At 35.7% G+C, this 20,145-nt stretch overlaps 1 protein-coding gene across 9 annotated transcripts in view; it reads left to right on the top strand.

The window, feature by feature from the left end:
- Window positions 1-12,482, top strand: part of fcho2 (FCH and mu domain containing endocytic adaptor 2) — a 74,122-nt gene extending 61,640 nt beyond the window's left edge. For 7 of the 9 annotated variants that reach the window (XM_056458072.1, XM_056458077.1, XM_056458071.1 and 4 more), the window contains 10 exons: window positions 202-317; window positions 422-551; window positions 2,164-2,223; window positions 2,596-2,707; window positions 4,351-4,506; window positions 4,937-5,069; window positions 7,252-7,451; window positions 8,169-8,233; window positions 9,848-10,012; window positions 10,940-12,482. In XM_056458072.1, coding sequence (XP_056314047.1) covers window positions 202-317; window positions 422-551; window positions 2,164-2,223; window positions 2,596-2,707; window positions 4,351-4,506; window positions 4,937-5,069; window positions 7,252-7,451; window positions 8,169-8,233; window positions 9,848-10,012; window positions 10,940-10,962 — 1,160 coding nt within the window. In that variant the 3' untranslated portion in view covers window positions 10,963-12,482. The remainder of the gene's footprint in view (window positions 1-201; window positions 318-421; window positions 552-2,163; window positions 2,224-2,595; window positions 2,708-4,350; window positions 4,507-4,936; window positions 5,070-7,251; window positions 7,452-8,168; window positions 8,234-9,847; window positions 10,013-10,939) is intronic. The other 2 variants (XM_056458078.1, XM_056458073.1) reach the window with 1 other exon arrangement.
- Window positions 12,483-20,145: the final 7,663 nt, after the last annotated feature.

Genomic DNA, 20,145 nt, shown 5'->3' with positions numbered 1-20,145 from the left:
ACATTTGCAAGGTATAAACAAAATGTTTAATTAACATTTAGACCTTTAGCTTGTTTTCTGATGTCAAACTCATTATAGCAGCATTTTGAATGTTTTCTGCAATAATGATTCAGAGAGTGCCTCCTGCCTTCTTATTTCCCCCTTTTTTCCAGTCCCCTTGTGGTTCTAACAATATTTCCCTTTTTTTTTTTGCATTCACAGTTCCGCCTCCAAACAGACCGACCACTCCCCTGGGCACATCATCTATAGTCCCGCCTCCAAGACCATTATCACGGCCCAAACTGGCCACGGGCAAGCTGACTGGCATCACTGAGTCTGTGAGTAAAGCAGATCTTTCCTAATAACCCATTTCCTAAGATGGGACGGAATGAAGAGTGAATGCTGTGAATTGTTGATCAGGTAGTTGTTTTGTTTTCTGCAGGGCCGGCCGTTCAGTCCTCCTAAGCTGTTAAACTCCAGTCCTCCTCCTGCTGCTCCGCTGGCTCGTGCCGAGAGCTCCTCTTCTCTCAGCTCCAACACCTCTCTGAGCGCCAGCAACACACCCACTGTCGGTGAGTCTCACACACACATACACACACAAACATTTGCATCAACATACACAGTTTGTTTTCACATCATCATCATCATTCACATCATAAGGCAATACTTAAACTTTTTAAAATATTATTTATGACATTTATTCATTCATTTTTACAACAATAAAATCATGACTGATATATATTAAATTATTTTTGGAAGCAAGCTCCTGCCATGGAATAAAACAGAAGTTATGTACACTACCAGTCAAAAGTTTAGGGTCATTTTTCTTTTTTCTTTTTATTAATTTTATTTAATAATTTAAAGCATTCTGTTCATCAAGGCGGCATTTATTAAATGAAAAAAAAAAAGTTAAATATATATCATTTAATGTTTATTTATTACTTATTGTATGTAGTTTCAAATGAAATTATTACTCTAGTCATTATTGCTTTTATTACTATTACCATTAATAATAATAATAACAATAACAATTAATATTAGAGTGATTTCTGAAGGATCATGTGACTCTGAAGACTGGAGTAATGAAGCTAAAAAATCATCTTTAAAATCACTGTATATAAATGATTAAATTAAATGATAAACTACTTTTGAACAGTTATTTTATAGTGCAATAACATTTCACGATTTTATAATTTGTACTGTATTATTGATGAAATAATTGCAGCCTTGGTGCGCGGAGAAGCTTATTTTAAAACATTTAAAAATCCCACTGACCCCAAACTTTACCAGGTAGAGTAAATTTGAAAAAGCTCTCACAAATCTGTTTATATTTTTGCATCATCAGTATCTTAAAATTCTGACTTTGTTTCCTACATATTTTGAATTTGTATCTCAAAATTCTGGCATTTTTCAAGTTAGGGGCGATTCGGTTTTCTCACATTTTGAGTTAATTCGTGTTTTCTTAACCTTTTTATCACAAGTTAAATCTAATAATTCTGTCCTTTTTCCTGCAATTTTAACTTTATATCTTGGAATTCAGACTCTAAAATAAATGTGATCAAAATTATGAGTTTGCATCTCACAACTAGTCACTATTTTAAGTTTATATCTAAATATCATAAACTCAAATGCCAGAGAAAAACTGTCTGAATTGAGATTATAATGGTGGAATAAGCAAGCTTGCGCATTTGAATAATTCAATTTTAGTAAAATGTTGTGTTAGGATAGGTTAGGGTTAGGCGTTTTGAGGAATGGCAGCACCTCCTCTGAGACAGCCCTGTCCAGACTGTCCAATTTGTTTTAAGAATAACTCAGAGGTGGCCTGGATATTTCCTTAAACTATCTTATGCTTTGTGTTCCCAAGGTTGCATCCATTAAACCCCCAGGCGCTGTACAAATTATTTTAGGGTCTAGTCAAAGTAGCTAGTCCTTTAGAAATTCACATTATAGTCATACTGGTCCCCACTTTACTTTCCCCTCCCTTAGGCTTGTATTTTAAACTGAGGGCTAGGGTTAGAAAAAGTGGCATGCACAAATAATAATGTACACATTGTATTTCATCATACTGTTAACGCATCACTCACCAGATCACTCCATCCTCACCATGTAACTGGCGGGCTGTGCTCTCGCCCCTGTTTTTTTCTTTCCTTTTGTGGTTTCCTTCCTTTCATTCTCACATTTAAGAGGACGATGTGTTCGTGGGGAAACTGCCCACGTTTGAGAAGAGATGTGAGACTCCGGCAGGTACAGTGGAAAAAGCCTAGAAGGACATTTTGTTTTAACTCACTAACTGACTCATGGATGATCATCATCTGTCCCTGAGCACCCAACCTCACCCCTAAAACCACACCTTCTCCCATTCTACGACTCACTGTTTAATCATCAGTGTGTTTTACTGGCCTCAAACTAATGTGGATAAGCTCTAATCAATAAAACATGACTATTGTGTTATTGTGGCTGTTGAAGATGCATGACAAAAATGATGTGGCTCACAAAATTGCTTTTTTCCTGTAGATCTGTCTGTGTTTGTCACTGTGAAGAACTGATTCACATTGCACATTTTGGTCATGTGTGTTTTTTTGTTTTACTTATTTACTTTTTCTATCCTTCTCATAGGAACATCTCGTGGGCCCAGTCCAGTGACTCTAGCTTCCCAAGATGCATTGCCTATTGCGGTAGCATTCACGGAGTCAGTCAATGCCTATTTCAAAGGAGCAGATCCAAGCAAGTGAGTTTCACAACAACTGACCTGCTAAAGATCATATGGAGTAGGGCTACACAATATATTGTTTCAGCAATGAAATTGCAGGATGTGCAGTGTTGAGTCTGAATTATAGCTGACCAGGAGCCACATAACACATGGGATTTGTAGAGTCACTGCAGAGTTTAACCATAATAGAGTCAAAGTATCATCAGCATGTGCTTTTCAGGCCTGTGACCGTGAGCATTTCAAGAGAGTTCAAAACATTTAGGGACAAGAAATTGTGTTGTTTGGAGGTGTAACCATTATTAATTATATTTAATATTTTTTACGATGAAGACTATTCAGTGTTTCACATTTGCACTGCAAAAAATGCCTGTCTTATTAGTTTTGTCTTATTTGTAGTTCAAATATCTACATTTCAAAATCATATTCATATCAAAAACAATATTCTTTTGCTAACCCAACTGACAGATTACTTTGCTTGTTTTAAAGAAAATTTACATTGATTTTGAGCTATTATTTCTGAAAACTAAACAATATTTTTGCTTGTCTAAAAAATGTTTCTTGATTTAAGAATGTAGATATTTGGAAAAGTATTGTGATTATTCAATGTCTGGACATAAAGGGCCGTTTCCACTGAGTGGTTCGGTGTGCTTTTATGGCCGTTTCCACTGTCAAAAAGTACCAAAAATGTACCAAAAGGCTAGATGCACAATTGAACGCTATTGGTTTAATATATATATATATATATATATATATATATATATATATATATATATATATATATATATATATATATATATATATATATATATAATAACAAGCACGATCTCAAACAAACCTTGTCATCTTGATGAACAGCCACAAAGCCAAGAAGAACAAAATCTGCTGTGTCCTGTTGTTGTTTTACGAGGTCGTCTAAAAGTGCGTGCGGTTTGATTTTCTCCAGAAAGCTTGCGTCCGCGTCTATATTTGAAATGACAAACTTCTTGAGCTGATGATAATAACGTGCATATGATTATTGAAGTGCTTCTGACATCACTCTCGCGTTTGTCAGTTTCTGAAAGGATGGGAAGTGCGAAAAAACAAAAGGAGAAGCCGAAAAAACAAAGGAGCAAATGATTCTTTCAGCAACCTAAAACATGAAAAAACTGCCATGTTTAACTATTATCATCACTTTTTGGACTATTATGAACTCGGAATGACAGAATTACTCTCTAACGAAAGGTTACATGTGCTGGTGAAGATTAAAGATACAGATGAGAGGTTTGCACTGACTGTAGGCTTTATGTTGTGTGTTGTTTTTGAATAATTTGTATTTGCTAAGTTTAGCTGAGTTTAGTCGTACGAAAATGTAAAATTTTAAAAAGGAGGCGTGGCACCCAACCCCGCCCCTAAACCCAACTGTCATTGGGGGATGAGCAAATCATATTAAATTTTACGAGATGAGATCATATGAATTCATACGAATTAGCCACTAAATCAAAAAGTTACGAATTGCAGTGAGATTGTGTATATCCGTTTTATCAAATATCGTGCAGCCCTAATGCATAATAAAAGAATTAAATCTTTAAAGAATGCATTTTAAAATAATTAAGTACTGAAGAAGATCTGAATATTTAATTGTACTCTCTTTAAACTAGTCTTTTTTTGAATGTGGTTTTTAGGTGCATAGTGAAGATCACAGGAGACATGACCCTGTCCTTCCCCAGTGGCATCATCAAGATTTTCACCTCTAGTCCTTCTCCTGCTGTACTCAGCTTCAAACTCTTAAACGCCAGCAGATTAGAGCAAATCATGCCCAACCAGCAACTACTGCACAGGTCAGTTTCTGCAGATGTTTAACACAAATGTATTATCATCATTATAATTATGCATTCTTCTCCAATATATTATCCAACTATTTTATGTTAAAATCTTTTTACTGCATTTATGATTAAATAAATATAAAGAAAAAACTGCAGGGGATATAAGAATATGATTAGAGTAATGGTTTGTACGTTTTTTGTAACATCCTTATTTTAGTCCTGAAGGCTGTGCTTTAGCTAAACCGACCCTCACCTTTTTTCTTGTTGTTCTTGTTGCGATTTCGTGCCAGCAGCTCCCAGGCATGACTAATCAAATCAAGAGGGATTTGTGATTTAATAGCTGAGCAGCTGCAGTAGAGTTAGTTGCTCCATGCTGCTACAATGACACGCAGCAATGAATTATTAAACTCCTAATAGTGTTTTCTCTGTGTGTGTGTGTGTCCAGTGACTCCTCCCAGAGTGACACAAACACAAAGGACTTCTGGCTGAATATGCCTGCATTAACGTCGTTCCTCAGGAAGAGCTCTGAGCAAAACCCTGCCGCATCCTATTACAACGTGGACATCCTGAAGTACCAGGTTCACAGCCTTTCACACAGTTACCAGTTTGCAGTACAACTGTTAGTCTATGTATGTTTTTAAGAAACGTGAGTAAAGCTTGTTAGTATTACAGTATCCTTACTTTGTGTTATGGAAGATAAGATTAATCTGATTATGTGTTGCACTGTCAAATCAATGAAACTAAACACAGACGAGTCAAGTTGCTGCACAAGCTGCATTGATGTCACTTGCATTGTATAGAAGTTTTATTTTTATAGCACCTTTCTATAACTCAAGGTCGTTTAACATAGCTGACATTCACAATCACAAAACAAACACACAGAGCCTTTGGGGTTCATTATACAAAACACTGATTGAAAAGATATGTTTTTAGCTTTAATTGAATTCAGATATAGGGCCCTATCCTACACATGGCGTAATAAGGCGCAAGACATGTTTGGTACAATTTGTTGCTATTTTCAGACTAGTGCAACTCTATTTTTCACGTTTTGCGGCACATTGAAATAGTAAATCCATTTGTGCCACTTTGTGAACTCATAGGCGTGCCGGTCTAAAGAGGAGGTGTGTTAAGGCGCATTGTTGGTGCGCTGCTATTTTGAAGAACTGAAATAGACTGCAACATTGACAAACTAAAAGCTGGTCTAAAGTCCGGCACAGAACACGTTAGTTATGCACCTATGTAGGTTCAAACGCTTACACATTGCTTAATACACACAGGATGCACAGCAATCCACAAATATCTTTACATATGAAAAACAATGAAAGGATTAAAATGTTACAAAATTTATAAATTTCTATATAAATATAAAAACCACTACCTCCATGCCTCCTTCATGTCCGGGGGGCTTTTTTCAGTTTATTCATGAGAATTTGCATTTGTGTAATGTTATTATTAGTAGTAGTATTTTTATTATTATTGTTATTATTATAAGTGGTTTAGATTTGTCCGCCTGTCGGGTTTTGGACACATATGCATCACCATATGGGGCATAAGAATAGGACGCGTGTTTGGATATAACTCAGTTATTGGACCACACTTAGTTATTATTGTTCATTTATTTGTTTTCTGAAAATTAGAACTGAATTTAGAAACAGTTTTGAAACAGAGTTTTGCGCTTAACAAATGAAATGTAATATGTAAGCTAATGGATGTCTTCACGAAAGTAAAGGAGTAAAGAGTAAAAGTAAAGTAAAGAGAAAGTAAAGAGGCCGAATGGAGGAGGCTCGTTCCTTATCCTTATGCTGCAGATGGTCTGTTTAACTGTTTTCTCGCTAGTGAAGCATTCAGTTTTTCCACTTACAAAGTCCTCCATGTAAAAAGCAACTGACAATTAAAGGGAATGGGAGATGAGACTCTGATTGTTTTAATGCACGTTATGCTCAAAACACACCCATAGCTCATGAAGAGAATAAGCACAACCCTGTTAGACCTTGCGACACAAAGCTTATTTTTAAGTGCAAATGCTTTTGCGCCATGCACTTTAGATTTCGGGCCTAGATCGTTAAAATAGAGCTCATAATGTGTATGAGTATATTTAAGTACGATGAACGTTTCAAAAAAGAACTTCATTCTAGTACCTCTCACTCCTTAATAAACTCTCAAATGGATAGTTTGCTCCAAAGATAACATTTTTGTCATCACTTGTTCCAAACTTGTTTCTTACTTTTGTTCGTTTCTTCCAAACCAGTTTCTTTCTTCTGATGAACTCAAAACAAGACATTTTAAAGCAAGTTGGAAAGTGGTAGTCATTGATATCCATAGTGTTGTTTTTCCTACTGAGGATTTCTATGGCTACCAGTTTCCAACATTCATCAAAATATCTTCATTTATTAGTATAAAAATGAAACTATTAAAGGTTTGGAACCACTTCAGAGAAAGTTTTAATTTTGGGGTAAAATATTCCTTTAAATTTAAACAGTACACATTACACCCAACATCAGAATTAAATCAAGGTACTTCATTAAGAACTGAAACTAGTGGTGTGTTTTTGTGCCATTCTCTATGCAAAATAATTTACCTGCTTGATTTTAGTTGCATTATATAAATCTCTTTGAAATCTAAGTCCCAGCACATTCCGATAATTAAAAAAAAATACAAATATATATCTTGCACTGTAGAAGATCTGTACAAATATTTCATTACGTTAATCATGTTAATGATAAACCATGGTGAATAATTTTTTATGTCTTTTTTTTTCAGGTGTGTTCAAATGGGATTCAGTCGACGCCTCTGAACCTGGTGGTGTATTGGAAGTGTTCTCGTAGCACTACAGACTTGCGAGTGGACTACAGATACAATCCAGAGGCCATGCAGCCGCCCGCACCTCTCACCAATGTACAGGTGTTAGTGCCCGTCAATGGTGGGGTGATGAACATGCAGTCTCTCCCCAGTGCCATCTGGTGAGTTGGAGAGGCAAAACACATAAACAAAAAAACACACAGACACACACTATTTTGTAAAGCAAATAAACAACCTGTTCATTGTAATATTGAGTATGAAATATATATTATCATTAAAAACGATTGGGTTTGATAAGATTTTGGAAGCTGCATTTGTCTAAAATACAGTACAACATTATTAATGTCAAATAATATCACCAATTTCAAATAACTGTTTTATATTTAAATATATTTTGTTAATTATTTCTGGGATTTCTGAATTTTCAGCGACCATTCCTTCAGTCTTCAGCGTCACATGATCTTTCAGAAATACTTACTTTATATAAAGTCTTTACAGTGACTATTGATTTTGAATGCATCCTTCCTAAATGAAAGTATTAATAGTAACACTTTACTGTAAGGTTCCAGTAGTTTATGTATTTGCTAACACAATCGAACAATGAGTACATTACATTTATTATCCATCTTTGTTAACGTTAGTTAATGAAAATGAAGTAACTTATTATTAGTTATTAACTCACTCAAGTCACTAGTGCATTAGTAAATGTTGAACTATGATTAATAATTGCTGTCTAAGTATTGTTCGTTCTTATTTCTTGTTAGTGAATGCATTTTTTACAACATTATTGTTTTATCCTATTAGTTTATTTCAAACAACAAATCGAACTGATCCTAAAATGTCTTTTTAACTCTTGTATAATTTTGTGTTTTATTTAGGAACGCAGAACAGAATAAGTCCTTGTGGAAACTGAGTGACATCTCAGACAAGTCTGAAAATGAAGGTAAGAACAAACACTGCTCCTTAATGTTTCATGTTGATTTACTGCTAGCGTTTTTTGAGTGTTTATGACCTTACTCATTAGGTCATTTGAGAGAAATTCTCATGGTGCCATGTACAGCTGTAACACTGTAACTGTCAAAATGCAAAACCTATAACACGATAAAAGAATAACTGACAGTGGTCCATTTTGGATGCAAAAATACCTTCATTAACATTGTTTTCAGAGAGATTGAAATACAGGGATGCAAACTTGTCACCTTTCTGAAAAATTTGACATTTGAATTCAAGATTGGTCAGTACTGGGATTCACCTAGATCCTAGGAATTTCTAGAAATGAGGAGTGGGTGGGCAGGGGTAACCTGTCCAAAGTTTGAGGAAAAAATGCACCACGTGACGCAATTTTTCCCCCTTAGATACTGTAAGATAATGAAGATCAGGAAGTTATTATGTTTCTTTTCTTTTTAAGCATTCACATGACTACATACCGTTGATTGCAAAATGAAAAGCCCTCCTGTGGAAATTAATTTAGTTTAATTCTTTTTCAAATATTTCCCAATTGAAATACATATTTTTAAAGATAAAAGTATTCATTTTCTTTTCAGCTTAGTCCCTTTATTAATCAGGGGTCACCACAGCGGAATGAACCGCCAACTTATCCAGCATATGTTTTTACCCACCAGTTGCCCTTCCAGCTGCAACTCATCACTGGGAAACATCCATACACACTCATTCACACACATACACTACGGCCTATTTAGCTTGCCCAATTCACCTATACACCACATGTCTTTGGACTTGTGGGGGAAACCGGAACACCCGGAGGAAACCCATCCCAACACAGGAAGAACATGCAAACTCCACACAGAAATGCCAACTGACCCAGCCGAGACTCAAACTAGCGACCTTCTTGTTGTGAGGCGATCTTTCTACACTGCGCCACCATGACGCCAAGATAATAGTATTAATATTTAATTTCTTTTATCTTTGCTATGATGACAGTAAATAATATTTTACTAGTTATTTTGCAACACACTAGTATTCATCTTAAAGTGCTATTTAAAGGCTTAGCTAGGTTAATTAGGTTAGCTGGACACAATAGGTTAATTATTGAATCGATGGGCAGCAGTGGTTTGTTCTGTAGCCAATCAAAAACGAATTCTTAAGGGGCAAAATACATTGACTTTAATTATTTTTTATTATTAAAAATTTAGTTTTTATTCCAGAAACAACTGTCTCCAGAGGAAAAAAATATTATAGTACTGTATATACTGTGAAAATGTCCTTGCTCTGTTAAACATTTCTATGAAAACAAAAACTCACAGAATTGATAATAATCCTAGCAGTTTTTGGCATTTAATGTAGTTTGCAGATTTAGTGTACATGCTCAACCTATGAGTGATTAAATGTTGAGTATAGACTCTGCACATTTCTGCTTTACTTAAATCTTTTGTCTCAAAGCAGCAAAATGAATGATTGCTGGTTTCTTTTCTTTTCCTTTTTCACCCCCGGTGAGTGTTTGCATCCCTGGGAATACGTCATAGAGGCTTAAAGGTCATTTGGCACAAAACATTTCAGTGTTTACTCTGTGTTTACTTTGTTTGTGCGTGCGTGTCAGGCTCTGGTTTACTGAGGGCAAAGTTTGAGCTGTCTGAAGGTCCATCCATCCCTGCTACCCTAGCGGTTCAGTTCTTCAGCGAGGGCAGCTCTCTCTCTGGGGTCGATATGGAACTAGCTGGCTCCGGATATCGGCTCTCCCTCAATAAAAAGAGATTTGCCACTGGTAAGGATGGTTATAATTTTACCTAATCACTAAATACACCATAACTAAAATGGTTTGAGATCATATTAATGTATACTTCAGAACATTTTAATGTGAGTTTTCAGTCATACAACAGGTAAAGTATTTTGAACACATCATATCACATCACATATTTCTAAAGGTGCTGTTGACTTGAAAATTGCACCAGATGTTGATAACAACCAAAGTAACTAAAACAAAGCTTATTAGTTTAGAAATTAAAGTGGGTTTAATAATATGAAATGACACAGGAAAAAGTGTTGAACACATGAAGAAAGGGATGTGTAAAAAAGACATGGCAAGCCCAGACAGCAGCTGAAAAACTTTCAGTAGTTATTCAGCAACCCTCGGCCTTTCATTAGTGTAAATGAATATTAGCTGCTTCAGTCCCAACACCGACATTACAGATGATGAAGGTGAAACCAGGATGGACATTTCAGCAAGACTACCATCCCAAACGCAGCCAAGAAAACAGGGCTTGAAAGTTGGTTTCACAAAAGAAAATAAAGCTGCTTGAATGACTCAGCCAATCACCTGACCTGAATCCGATAGGAAATAAATCACACAAGAGCAATGCATGCGACTTGATTTTCCATACAAGCTGTCATTACAAAAAAAAGGTTATATTATTATATTAATTAATATTTATTATTAATTAATATTATTATATTAATATTAAATACATTTCAGTACTTTCTCCTTGTGTCAATCCATTCTTAATACAACTTAATTTCAGATTTTTTTTTATTTGTTTGCTTGGATGGTTTGGGTTTTTACCAAAATCTGGATCTATTTTATGTCAAGAGTGCCTTTAGAAATATATTTCCCAGTGAATGTCATGACATGTTCAATACTTATATTTAATTTTGCCTTTGAAAAGGAGTTGATGTGTGTTTGTTGCATTCACAGGCCGCTACATGGCTGACTGCTGAGATCTGAGGTCTGTGCGCTTCCAAACACAGGGATTCTGGAGGTTAATTTCTGTTCATTCATCTATTCTATCGCTGGTTCTCAATGATATCGATGGAGGATCGTTAGGGGGGATGGAAAACGAGGGCTGTCTGGGTGAAGGCCTCTCATGCTTCTGTTTCCTCTCCACGTTCTCAACGATCCAGATCCAGTGAAGCACTTTTCTGGAGAATCGAGATTTTTATACTACAGTAACGTAGCACTGAGTATCAAACACTGTGTACAAAGAAAAATAAAAAAAGAAACAGAAAAGAAAAAAAAGAAGGAATGTCAGGAGATCGGTGAATGAAATTATTAATCGTTTTGATCTATTCAGACTTTTATAAAGTCAGAACGGTAGCGTTTGTTATTTTGATATGTATAGTTAACAATTTGTAATATGAATTGTGTATAAACGTACACCATATCTAAGCAAAAAAAAGGACAAAAAAAATGCACTAACAATCGTTCTGGATGTTTGTTAAGCATTCATTTCTCCATTTGTATTCACTGAAAAGTCAGTCACAGTGAAAATGAGGAGAACAAAACGGAGAATAAAAGGAGAGAAAATGCTTCAGCGATAGATCACTTCACACTCACAAGAAAGCCTTACTTCTTGAATGCCACAGTCTTTTCCATAGCTGAGCATTGCACATCTGTCTGCTACATTTACATGTATTTCCCCTAAAATCTATTGTTTAACGTTTCTTCTTTTCGTTTTGAATGTGCAATGAAGGTAAAAGCTTTCAAAAATACACTTTGTTTTAAGTTTAGTGCCATTTTCACTTTAGCAATGTCAAAAAACCTACTAGTTAGTCACATGTCTTGCTTAACAGCAAAGGAAAACTTATAGACTGACCTCAGTGCCTCTTTTCTGTTACTTAAAATAATCGAACAGGAAAACAAGGGCATGTTTAAGTCTAAAAGAACCCCCCTTTTTTAGATGGTGACCTTTTCTCTTTCTATTTTCAGTGCCAGTTCAGTTCGTTATGCTTCCTGATGGGATACCGAAGGGAAAACACTGCCTAAACTTTAGCCTTGGTCCTTCAAACTCCTATTCAGGGCTTTACCTAAACAGTTGTCATTGTAGATGTCCTCCGAGTGCTTCTATAAGCTCAGGCCTTATAGATGGCATGTCAGTATCAACCAAAATATCCATAGCAATTATTCACTGTGATATTATCCAAATTACAAGCACTGACCTGACTGTTTAGAGGGATCTTTGTTGATGAACAGACCAAAATGTTTTGAATCTTTCCATATTAATATAAATTACAGACGTGCACGTTTTCAGTGTAGCTTCTTCACATCAGACTACCATTGTAATGTTAAGGGACAGCGTTTTCATGTTTTCACCAAATGTGCCGTCACGTCTATTTTAATATATTACTAATAACCCGTTAGTTTCTTAAATGATGGCTCAAATGATGTAATCGCTTTGAGCAGGTTTGCCAAATATAGATGGAAAAGCACAATGATGCAATGAGCCAATGGATGAGAAAACTTCAAATGTGCGCAAGGTCTTTAATGAATTAGCTTGAACCCTTTTGATGATGTGTTTTGTACCACACAGTCGTATCTCTGCCATCGAGAGTTCATGTTTCTTAATGTGTGCTTGAACCCAGCGGTGAGCATTCACAGTGCTTTAAAAGGGGCTCGGTTCCCCAGTGCAAGGGTTATTTTGCCTTATCCTCTGTTGAGGACCACGTCTCTAAGGGCTTCCCCAATCCCAGCGAAAGCAGACACCATTTGTACCTTAAAACGAGAAACTCTAATAAACACTAAATGCCAACAATGAAGGATCTTCACGCATCTGAAAACAACCTCGAATTACGTCTTGTTTTCAGCAGGAACTTTTTTTGAAAGCAGCCTAACACTTTTTTTGCGAAGTAACAACTTAAAGATTTTGTATTCCGAATCCTCGCCGTCTTTATGAGCTATTTTCCTTTCTATATATGTGATTTTTAATTCATTTGTATTCCGTTTGTAATGTGGGGTTGGTGTCAGAGCTAGAAATCGACTGGTGAACATCCGGGTCAATGTAGCATCAAAATACAGCACAAATATTGGCTTCTGTAGTTCAGGATTTGTTCAAGCAGATATGAAATAGCTGTGTAGTTAGCGAGCTGGTTCTTGCTGCTTCTATAGCCATCACGTCAATATTCAACGTCATTTTAAAACATTTAAAAGCAAGTCTCTCCTTTCGTGTCTCTTTTTATGTCCACGTTCAATGGCATGTTAAAGCATCTGTGATTTATTTTTTTTCTTTTGTGGGCTTACTCACCTAATGTAAATTTTTACAAATATTTCTGCCGTGTGTTTCTGCTTTATGACGCTCTGTGTCAGTAATAAATGTGTAATATATAAATCTATACAAATATAAGAAATACTACAGAATGCTATGTTGTCTGTCTAATTTATTTGCATGGATCTGATTGTTCGGCTTCAGAAATTAAGCTTATACTCAAAAAAATAACTCATTGGATGAACACAATTTAATTGAGGGCAGGATTTCCATCTGTTAAATTAGTTTAGCACCAACTAAAAAAGCTATTTTCACAATTAAATGCAATTGAGTTGATCCAACATCTGTATTTTTATTTAACTTAAGGTCTGATTATATCATGTATGTCTATTATGTGTCATACATTTCGAAGTAGGGCTGTGCGATTAATCGAATCGCAATTGAAACGTTGTGATTAGCTATATACAAGAGACTGCAATATGAAATATATTTGTATTCTTTAATTATTTATTTAATAAATTTCCCCTGCCCCGAGCAAATGCTTGACTGCCGTCTGTGTGTGATAGTCTTACCAGCCAATTGAGTAAGCACAATTGAGTGATGAGTGTCTTGCTAAAAAGTCAACTAAAAGTATTGCCAGTGACACTATCTAGTAGGAAACCAAAAGCAAATTACAATTTCAGAGTTGTTTCAGCCATGTTAGTTTGCTGAGTGTTCTGTATTTTTATAATAATAATTTTTTTGTTTTTATAATGAGCTACATTATCTTCCTAATTGGAGTTCAACTTGTTTACAGAAAGGTAAGGTCATTTTATTTGGGTTGTTTGCTCTAGAGAAAAATAAGTGCTGAATATTTAAAAATACATTTGAATAAATGTTTAAGGAAGTTAATTTCTTTTCAGTTCCTTTTTTAACTAACACTCGCTGCATTTTTAGCTGTAAGAAGCTATGATACAGATTATTGAGCTGAAGCTTGACTCCAAAATTAAATCTCAAATCAAATAAAAAAATGTGCAATTTCTGTCAAAAAATCACAATTAGATATTTTCCCCAAACCGCACAGCCCTATTTTGAAGTCTCTTGAATTTATCCTAAATGAACTAAGAGACATCTTTAAGCATATTTCATGAGTTACATGTACAGTTGATTGAGACTGATCTCAGAACTCATTTTAGGACAGTTACTGCTCACTGAGCAAAGCAGCAATCTGCATTTTTGTTAATTAAGCTGCCGACACCAAAAACATGGCTGCTTCTGCAAGGTGGTAATCTTAAAACTCAACACTGTAAAACCCAATAAGTTAAGGTAACTCAAACCATTTGAGGAAATCGATTTCAACAAACCATTTAAGTTCAAATAATTTATTTGTACAATAATTTATTAGTGATTTATTTAGTGATTTATTTAGATTTTGCAAGATACTGTTATTCAGCTTACAGTGCAAATTTAAGGGCTAAACTACTACACTGTAAAACCCAAAAAGTTAAGGTAACACGCACCATTTAAGGAAACTGATTGCAACAAACATTTCAAAAATTAATCCTAATGAGTGCTGTGAACTTAATCCATTTCAGTAAACAAAATAATTAGAGCACAGTAAAACCGATAAATGAAGAGAACCTAAACCGTTTGAGGAAACCGATTACTACAAACCATACGAGTTAGAAAAAACTATCTATATGAGTACTGTGAACTTCCTCCATTTATGTTGAAGTAACTCATTACCTTCAACACTGGGTTCAAAACTTTTCAAATGAGTAGAATTAACTTTTAGTAAATTTTGAGTTAACTACACCCATTTCATTTGATAAAGTTGACTGTTGGGTTTTACAGTGAAAGCATTACTTAAAAATCTTCAAACTAAAGTGAAGATTAAACTCAAACAAATCTTTCTATTAACTTTAAACATCTAAAATTACTTTTATTGTTAACGTTTCTCTCTCTCTCTTAATTCAGTCCCATGCAAAGCATGCTGGTGTCTACTAATCCCCTAACCAGGTAGTTGAACTGACACAATTCCTTCATGTTGTCCCAACACAAAATGCTTAAGTTAACTTAATAGTGGACAAATGTAAGTGAACTAAACATAAAACAAATACATTGGCCAAAGAAATGGCAAAAATTGTGTTGTTTTAGCTCATTTTAAACAGGTTGTTTGAACAAGCAGCAGTAATCATTATTTTGACTGTAATTTCCCATCAAAAATACCACTTCTAGTTATGATTACAAGGTGAAAAAACAATAATGAGTAGCTCGTGGCATACCTTTCATTGAAGTCATTTTAGAAACAATGGTTAATGGTTTAATGGTTGGATTTTTTTCATACTAATTTACTGAAACAGAATGTTTAATATTCATCTGTTTACCTCCAATCTGAGGCCTAAAATTGAAATCCGAAGTGCACTGTACACCCCCTAAAATATCCGTTTACACACTGACCTCTGAAAGACCTTGCAATACAGTATGTAGTATATCTGATTACATTTAGTACTGTGTAAACTTAATGTTTATTAAGCCAGGTAAGTGTTCTGATCGGGTTTCGATTGTGCTGTGTTTCCACGTATTTGTGCATGTTTTATCCACTTGATGGTTGATTTCTAGTTTGGAAAAGTATGGATAGATTTAACGATAAAGCGATTCAACATTCAGATGTTTACACAGTCATGCTTCTGAACACATCTGCTGCACTTCCACTGCTCCTTGCAAAGTGAAATAAAGCTTACCCACATATGCTAGCCATCCGGCTTTCTTGCGCACCTCGTGTGTGTCTTTTATGTGTTTATGTATGTGTCAGGGTTGTAGACCCCTTCATGAACCCTTCATAAAAAAGTCCTCTGCACGCTCCCAGTTTGATCTACATCAAACCTGCTTAATCCTGATCAAACTGCTTGACACCTGTCTGTGTTCGCACGTTTAGGATGCAATTCTTGGTGGCTTTTTCTGCAGACTACATTGTTGTAATCGAACTTATGATTAAGTTATGGAATAATTTATTCAAAGAGTTTCTTTAGAGCACTGATTCATTCAGGAAAAAGTCAAATGTATGCCACAATTTGCACTATTATAGTATGCCAATTGTAATAATGTTTGAGTAGTGTGCTAAAAGGAAACTTTTACTCCATTCCAAAGCAAAACATCATACTTTGACTCCACGATATTTCATAAGAACTTGTCATTCCTGGTTATTTTGAATTGGATGATTAACCTGCTCAGAGATGACATGTTCAATGTTTAAATGAGCTGATTCGTTCTTTTCAGATAACCTGTTAAATATGTTAACAAACCGTACTGAACAATTGATATGTGAATTCATCTGTTCTTTAGTCAGCAGCACAATGATTCAAACCCTACAGTCAGAGCAAACCTCCAGAGCTTCAGTATTTTGATTGATAGTGGCAAACGTTGTAAACATGAGTAATCATCATTGGCGCACGAGATGTTTTGCCAGTACAACTTTTATTGCAAAATAAATAAATATTCATCTATAACTATGTTTTTAAATCAAGTAGGGGCGACTTTTGCACTGTGATTGAATCGAACTCAACACTTTTACTGGACTATCATTAGTTCAGTCTATCTCCTTAATACATTCTGTCAACCACTGTTCATACTACACACATTCATATTATACAGAACATGCTTTTCAATATATTTTATTTGCTTAAAGCTTCGAACTAAATATACTTCCTGCTATTGATTTTGGGCACAGTGATTGAATCATTTAAAGGGCACCTATGATGAAAATCATCTTTTGTAAGCTGTTTGGACAGGACTGTGTGCAGGTATAGTGTGTCCACAGTCACAATAAGTCTCTTTTTGTAAATTTCTTGACATTAAAATAGGATCCAAACCCATCCCATTTTGAGGCCCACCGCAAAGGAGTGCGGTTTCCCCGCCCACCAAATTGATTGACAACCGTGTATTAACATGTCTTCATAGTAACGCATATAATCATATCAACAAGACAGGAGGTGCGCAAAGCAACTGGGATTAAAAGATCTGTTCAGCTCGCTGTGATCATCAAATGTGATCAAGGATGAGTTTTACAAGTTTAAAACGTTTTTAAAACAGTGCATGTTCGTAATGAATTACAGCGATTTTTAACGCTATCACCACAGCTGCATGTCAGTACAATTATAAAAGAAGATGCTTCAATCACGGTTTGTGGACGTTAAATAAGGTTTGTTTTGTACATAAACATAACGGAGATCCATACAGCAGTAAAATTTAACATGTATTCTGTCACATTTGCTGTGTAAAAGCAGTGTAAAGTTAAACGTGCGCGCTGTGTGTCCGCTGTGTGTGTGTGTGTCTCTGTCTGTCTCTGTCTGTCTCTGTGTGTTTGGTGAACTTTGTAACAACATTGTGTGTGACTCATCATTGCAGAAAGGCTTGAATTAACTCCACAACAAATATATCAAATAAATAATCATTGGAAAAGTTCTTACTGTAGTATTTCCAACACAATCTCATGGCAATTCGTAACTTTTTGATTTAGTGGCTAATTCGTATGAATTCGTACAATCTAATTCGTACATTTTCCTACGATTTGCTCATCCCCAATGACGGTTGGGTTTAGGGGTGGGGTTAGGTGCCACGCCTCCTTTTTAAAATCATACGATTTCGTACGCCTGAACTCGTACGAATTTGTATGAATTAGCCACTAAACTGACAAAACGTAAAATACTTACGTTTTCTCATGAGATCAGGCTGGTATTTCTCACAAACGTTACCTGAGCTCTGATGTAGCCGAGGCGGAGATTGAGGCACTCTATGACAGCCACATGGGAACAGTGGGCGTAGAGAACTAGCATTAAAGGCACAAGCAACAAAAACAGCTACATTGTGTTCAGAGCAGAAAAATTCCCACATTCAAAAAGCTGTAATAAATAATCTGATGGGTGTTTTGAGCTGAAAACTTAGACACAATCTGGAGACACAAAATACTTCTCTTAAATTTTGAAAAAGGGGTAAAATAGGTGCCCTTTGAGTGATTTGTTCAAACACTGTGTTTCAATTTAAAAAGGCTCATCCTTATGACCTAATCCTTTTATAGGGTTTACCCTTCTGAGTGACAGCTTCGAAGGGATTAGAGCATAGGGATGAGCCAATTCCAAATGGAATGCAGTGTGTGATTTCCAAAAATTATCCTGCGCAAAGGATCATTGGGGCACAAAGTGTCTATCAGTTGTTCCATTTGAAATCCATTATTCCAAAGGGCCCTTCGATGTGGTCAGTTTTGGTTTGGAATGAAATTTCAATATGGCGGCCATGATTGTTTTCACTCTGAAGTGCCTTTTGGAGATGGTTTGTAACAGATATGGATTAAACTGGTTCACAGAAGGGTAAGTATACAAATGACTAATGAAAATGATGTTTTCTTCTGTTGCTTTAAAACTGAAATGCTGCTATTATCTTTTAAAGATAAATTCTGTAATGGTTTCATTTGGGCCTTTTTTCATTAATGAAACAAAAACAGACAATTAGCCATTTAAAATATAAGTTACTCATTATTTTTTTATCTTTTGTTTGAGTTCTCAAACAAATACATGTCTCACAGTAGTGTTGTACGTCTAAATGTTCTGAGTGACAGATCTCTTGTTTGCGTTAATTATTTAATCTGTGATTAATTTGGCACCATGAAGCAAAATAATCTCCTGCCACTCTAGATTAACAGCGCCTGACGCTTCATCAGTGCCTCAGAATGATCCAGATTAAAGATATTATGCTGTACGTAGAAGGTTAAAAAGGAGCGGGTCTTTGGGCTCTTAGCTAACTGATTTCAAATGTTCTTTGGATGTTGTCACAGTCTGTGTTTTCGCAGAGACTCTGTGGGGTAATAGAGTTGAGTTATTAAAGAAGGAGAGAGCAGGAGCAGCATCACTTACGTTTATGCTCCATTACAGAATGACATGGCCTTTTGATCCAGCGCCCCCCTCTTCACTATGAGCAAAACCATCTGAGCAAACACACTAGCTGGACCTTCATAACTTAAAAATGTGTTTGCTTTTCTCCTCCATCTCACACTGTTCCCCTCATTTACTCCTCTTTAATCCTTTGGCTTCTCTCTCTCTCTCTCTCTCGATCTTTCCATCCGCACCCATCGACTTGACTGTATTCTGTTTATTTTCTCCATTCTCCCTCCATTCCATCCTCCTGTATCATCTCTTTTCTCTCTTCCTAACCACACCTAATATCATTCTTGATCTGTGTCCACATCTGCCGGCTCTTCCTTTTCTCCAGCTTTGGTCGTTCTCCCAAAACAACAGTCAACGCAACGAGGAGCTCACTTCATACCAGCTGAAATCCTTCAAGTTCCCTCAACGCTCATATTTTGTCCTATAGAATCCATATGACAAAGATGTTTTGACACAAACTTTGTTGAAGAAACATGTCTTCTGTCCAGTGACATCTTTGCATCTCGTAATGCTTTCACTGTTGATTCTAGGGTCGTTGACTTGTTGAGGTGAATATTGAAGGTGCATGCAATGGCTAATTGAGTTTTTGAAATGAACATGGGATGCTCTTTATTGATCACATCTGAGTGTGTATGTTTATTGAGCTGTAGTTTACATACAAAATGTTTCCCTATAGTGAGCTAAAGCTGCAGACACAGTGGATTTTTTTTGTATGAAGATTTACTGATGGCCTCAAAAATACAATGCAATACAATTTATTACAAAAATACAATTGGCTTTATGTCTGTTTTGTTGTCATTATTAACCTTTATGCAACTGTTGTTATATCCTTTTTATTGCTTTTTCTAAACAGACTTCATTGTGTGTGTTTTTGTGTGCATTTGTCTGTGACACTTTTGATGATAGATTACTTTTAGGTTGGCCCCACAACGTTAACAGCTCATAGCAAATAACTTGTATTCTTGGTTTATATTTTAATAGCAAAAATGCAGAGCTTCCTGTCA

This window comes from Danio aesculapii, chromosome 5, assembly GCF_903798145.1.
Source record: "Danio aesculapii chromosome 5, fDanAes4.1, whole genome shotgun sequence".
In the NCBI taxonomy this organism is placed as follows: domain Eukaryota; kingdom Metazoa; phylum Chordata; class Actinopteri; order Cypriniformes; family Danionidae; genus Danio; species Danio aesculapii.
This window is presented reverse-complemented; position numbering and strand designations above follow the sequence as displayed.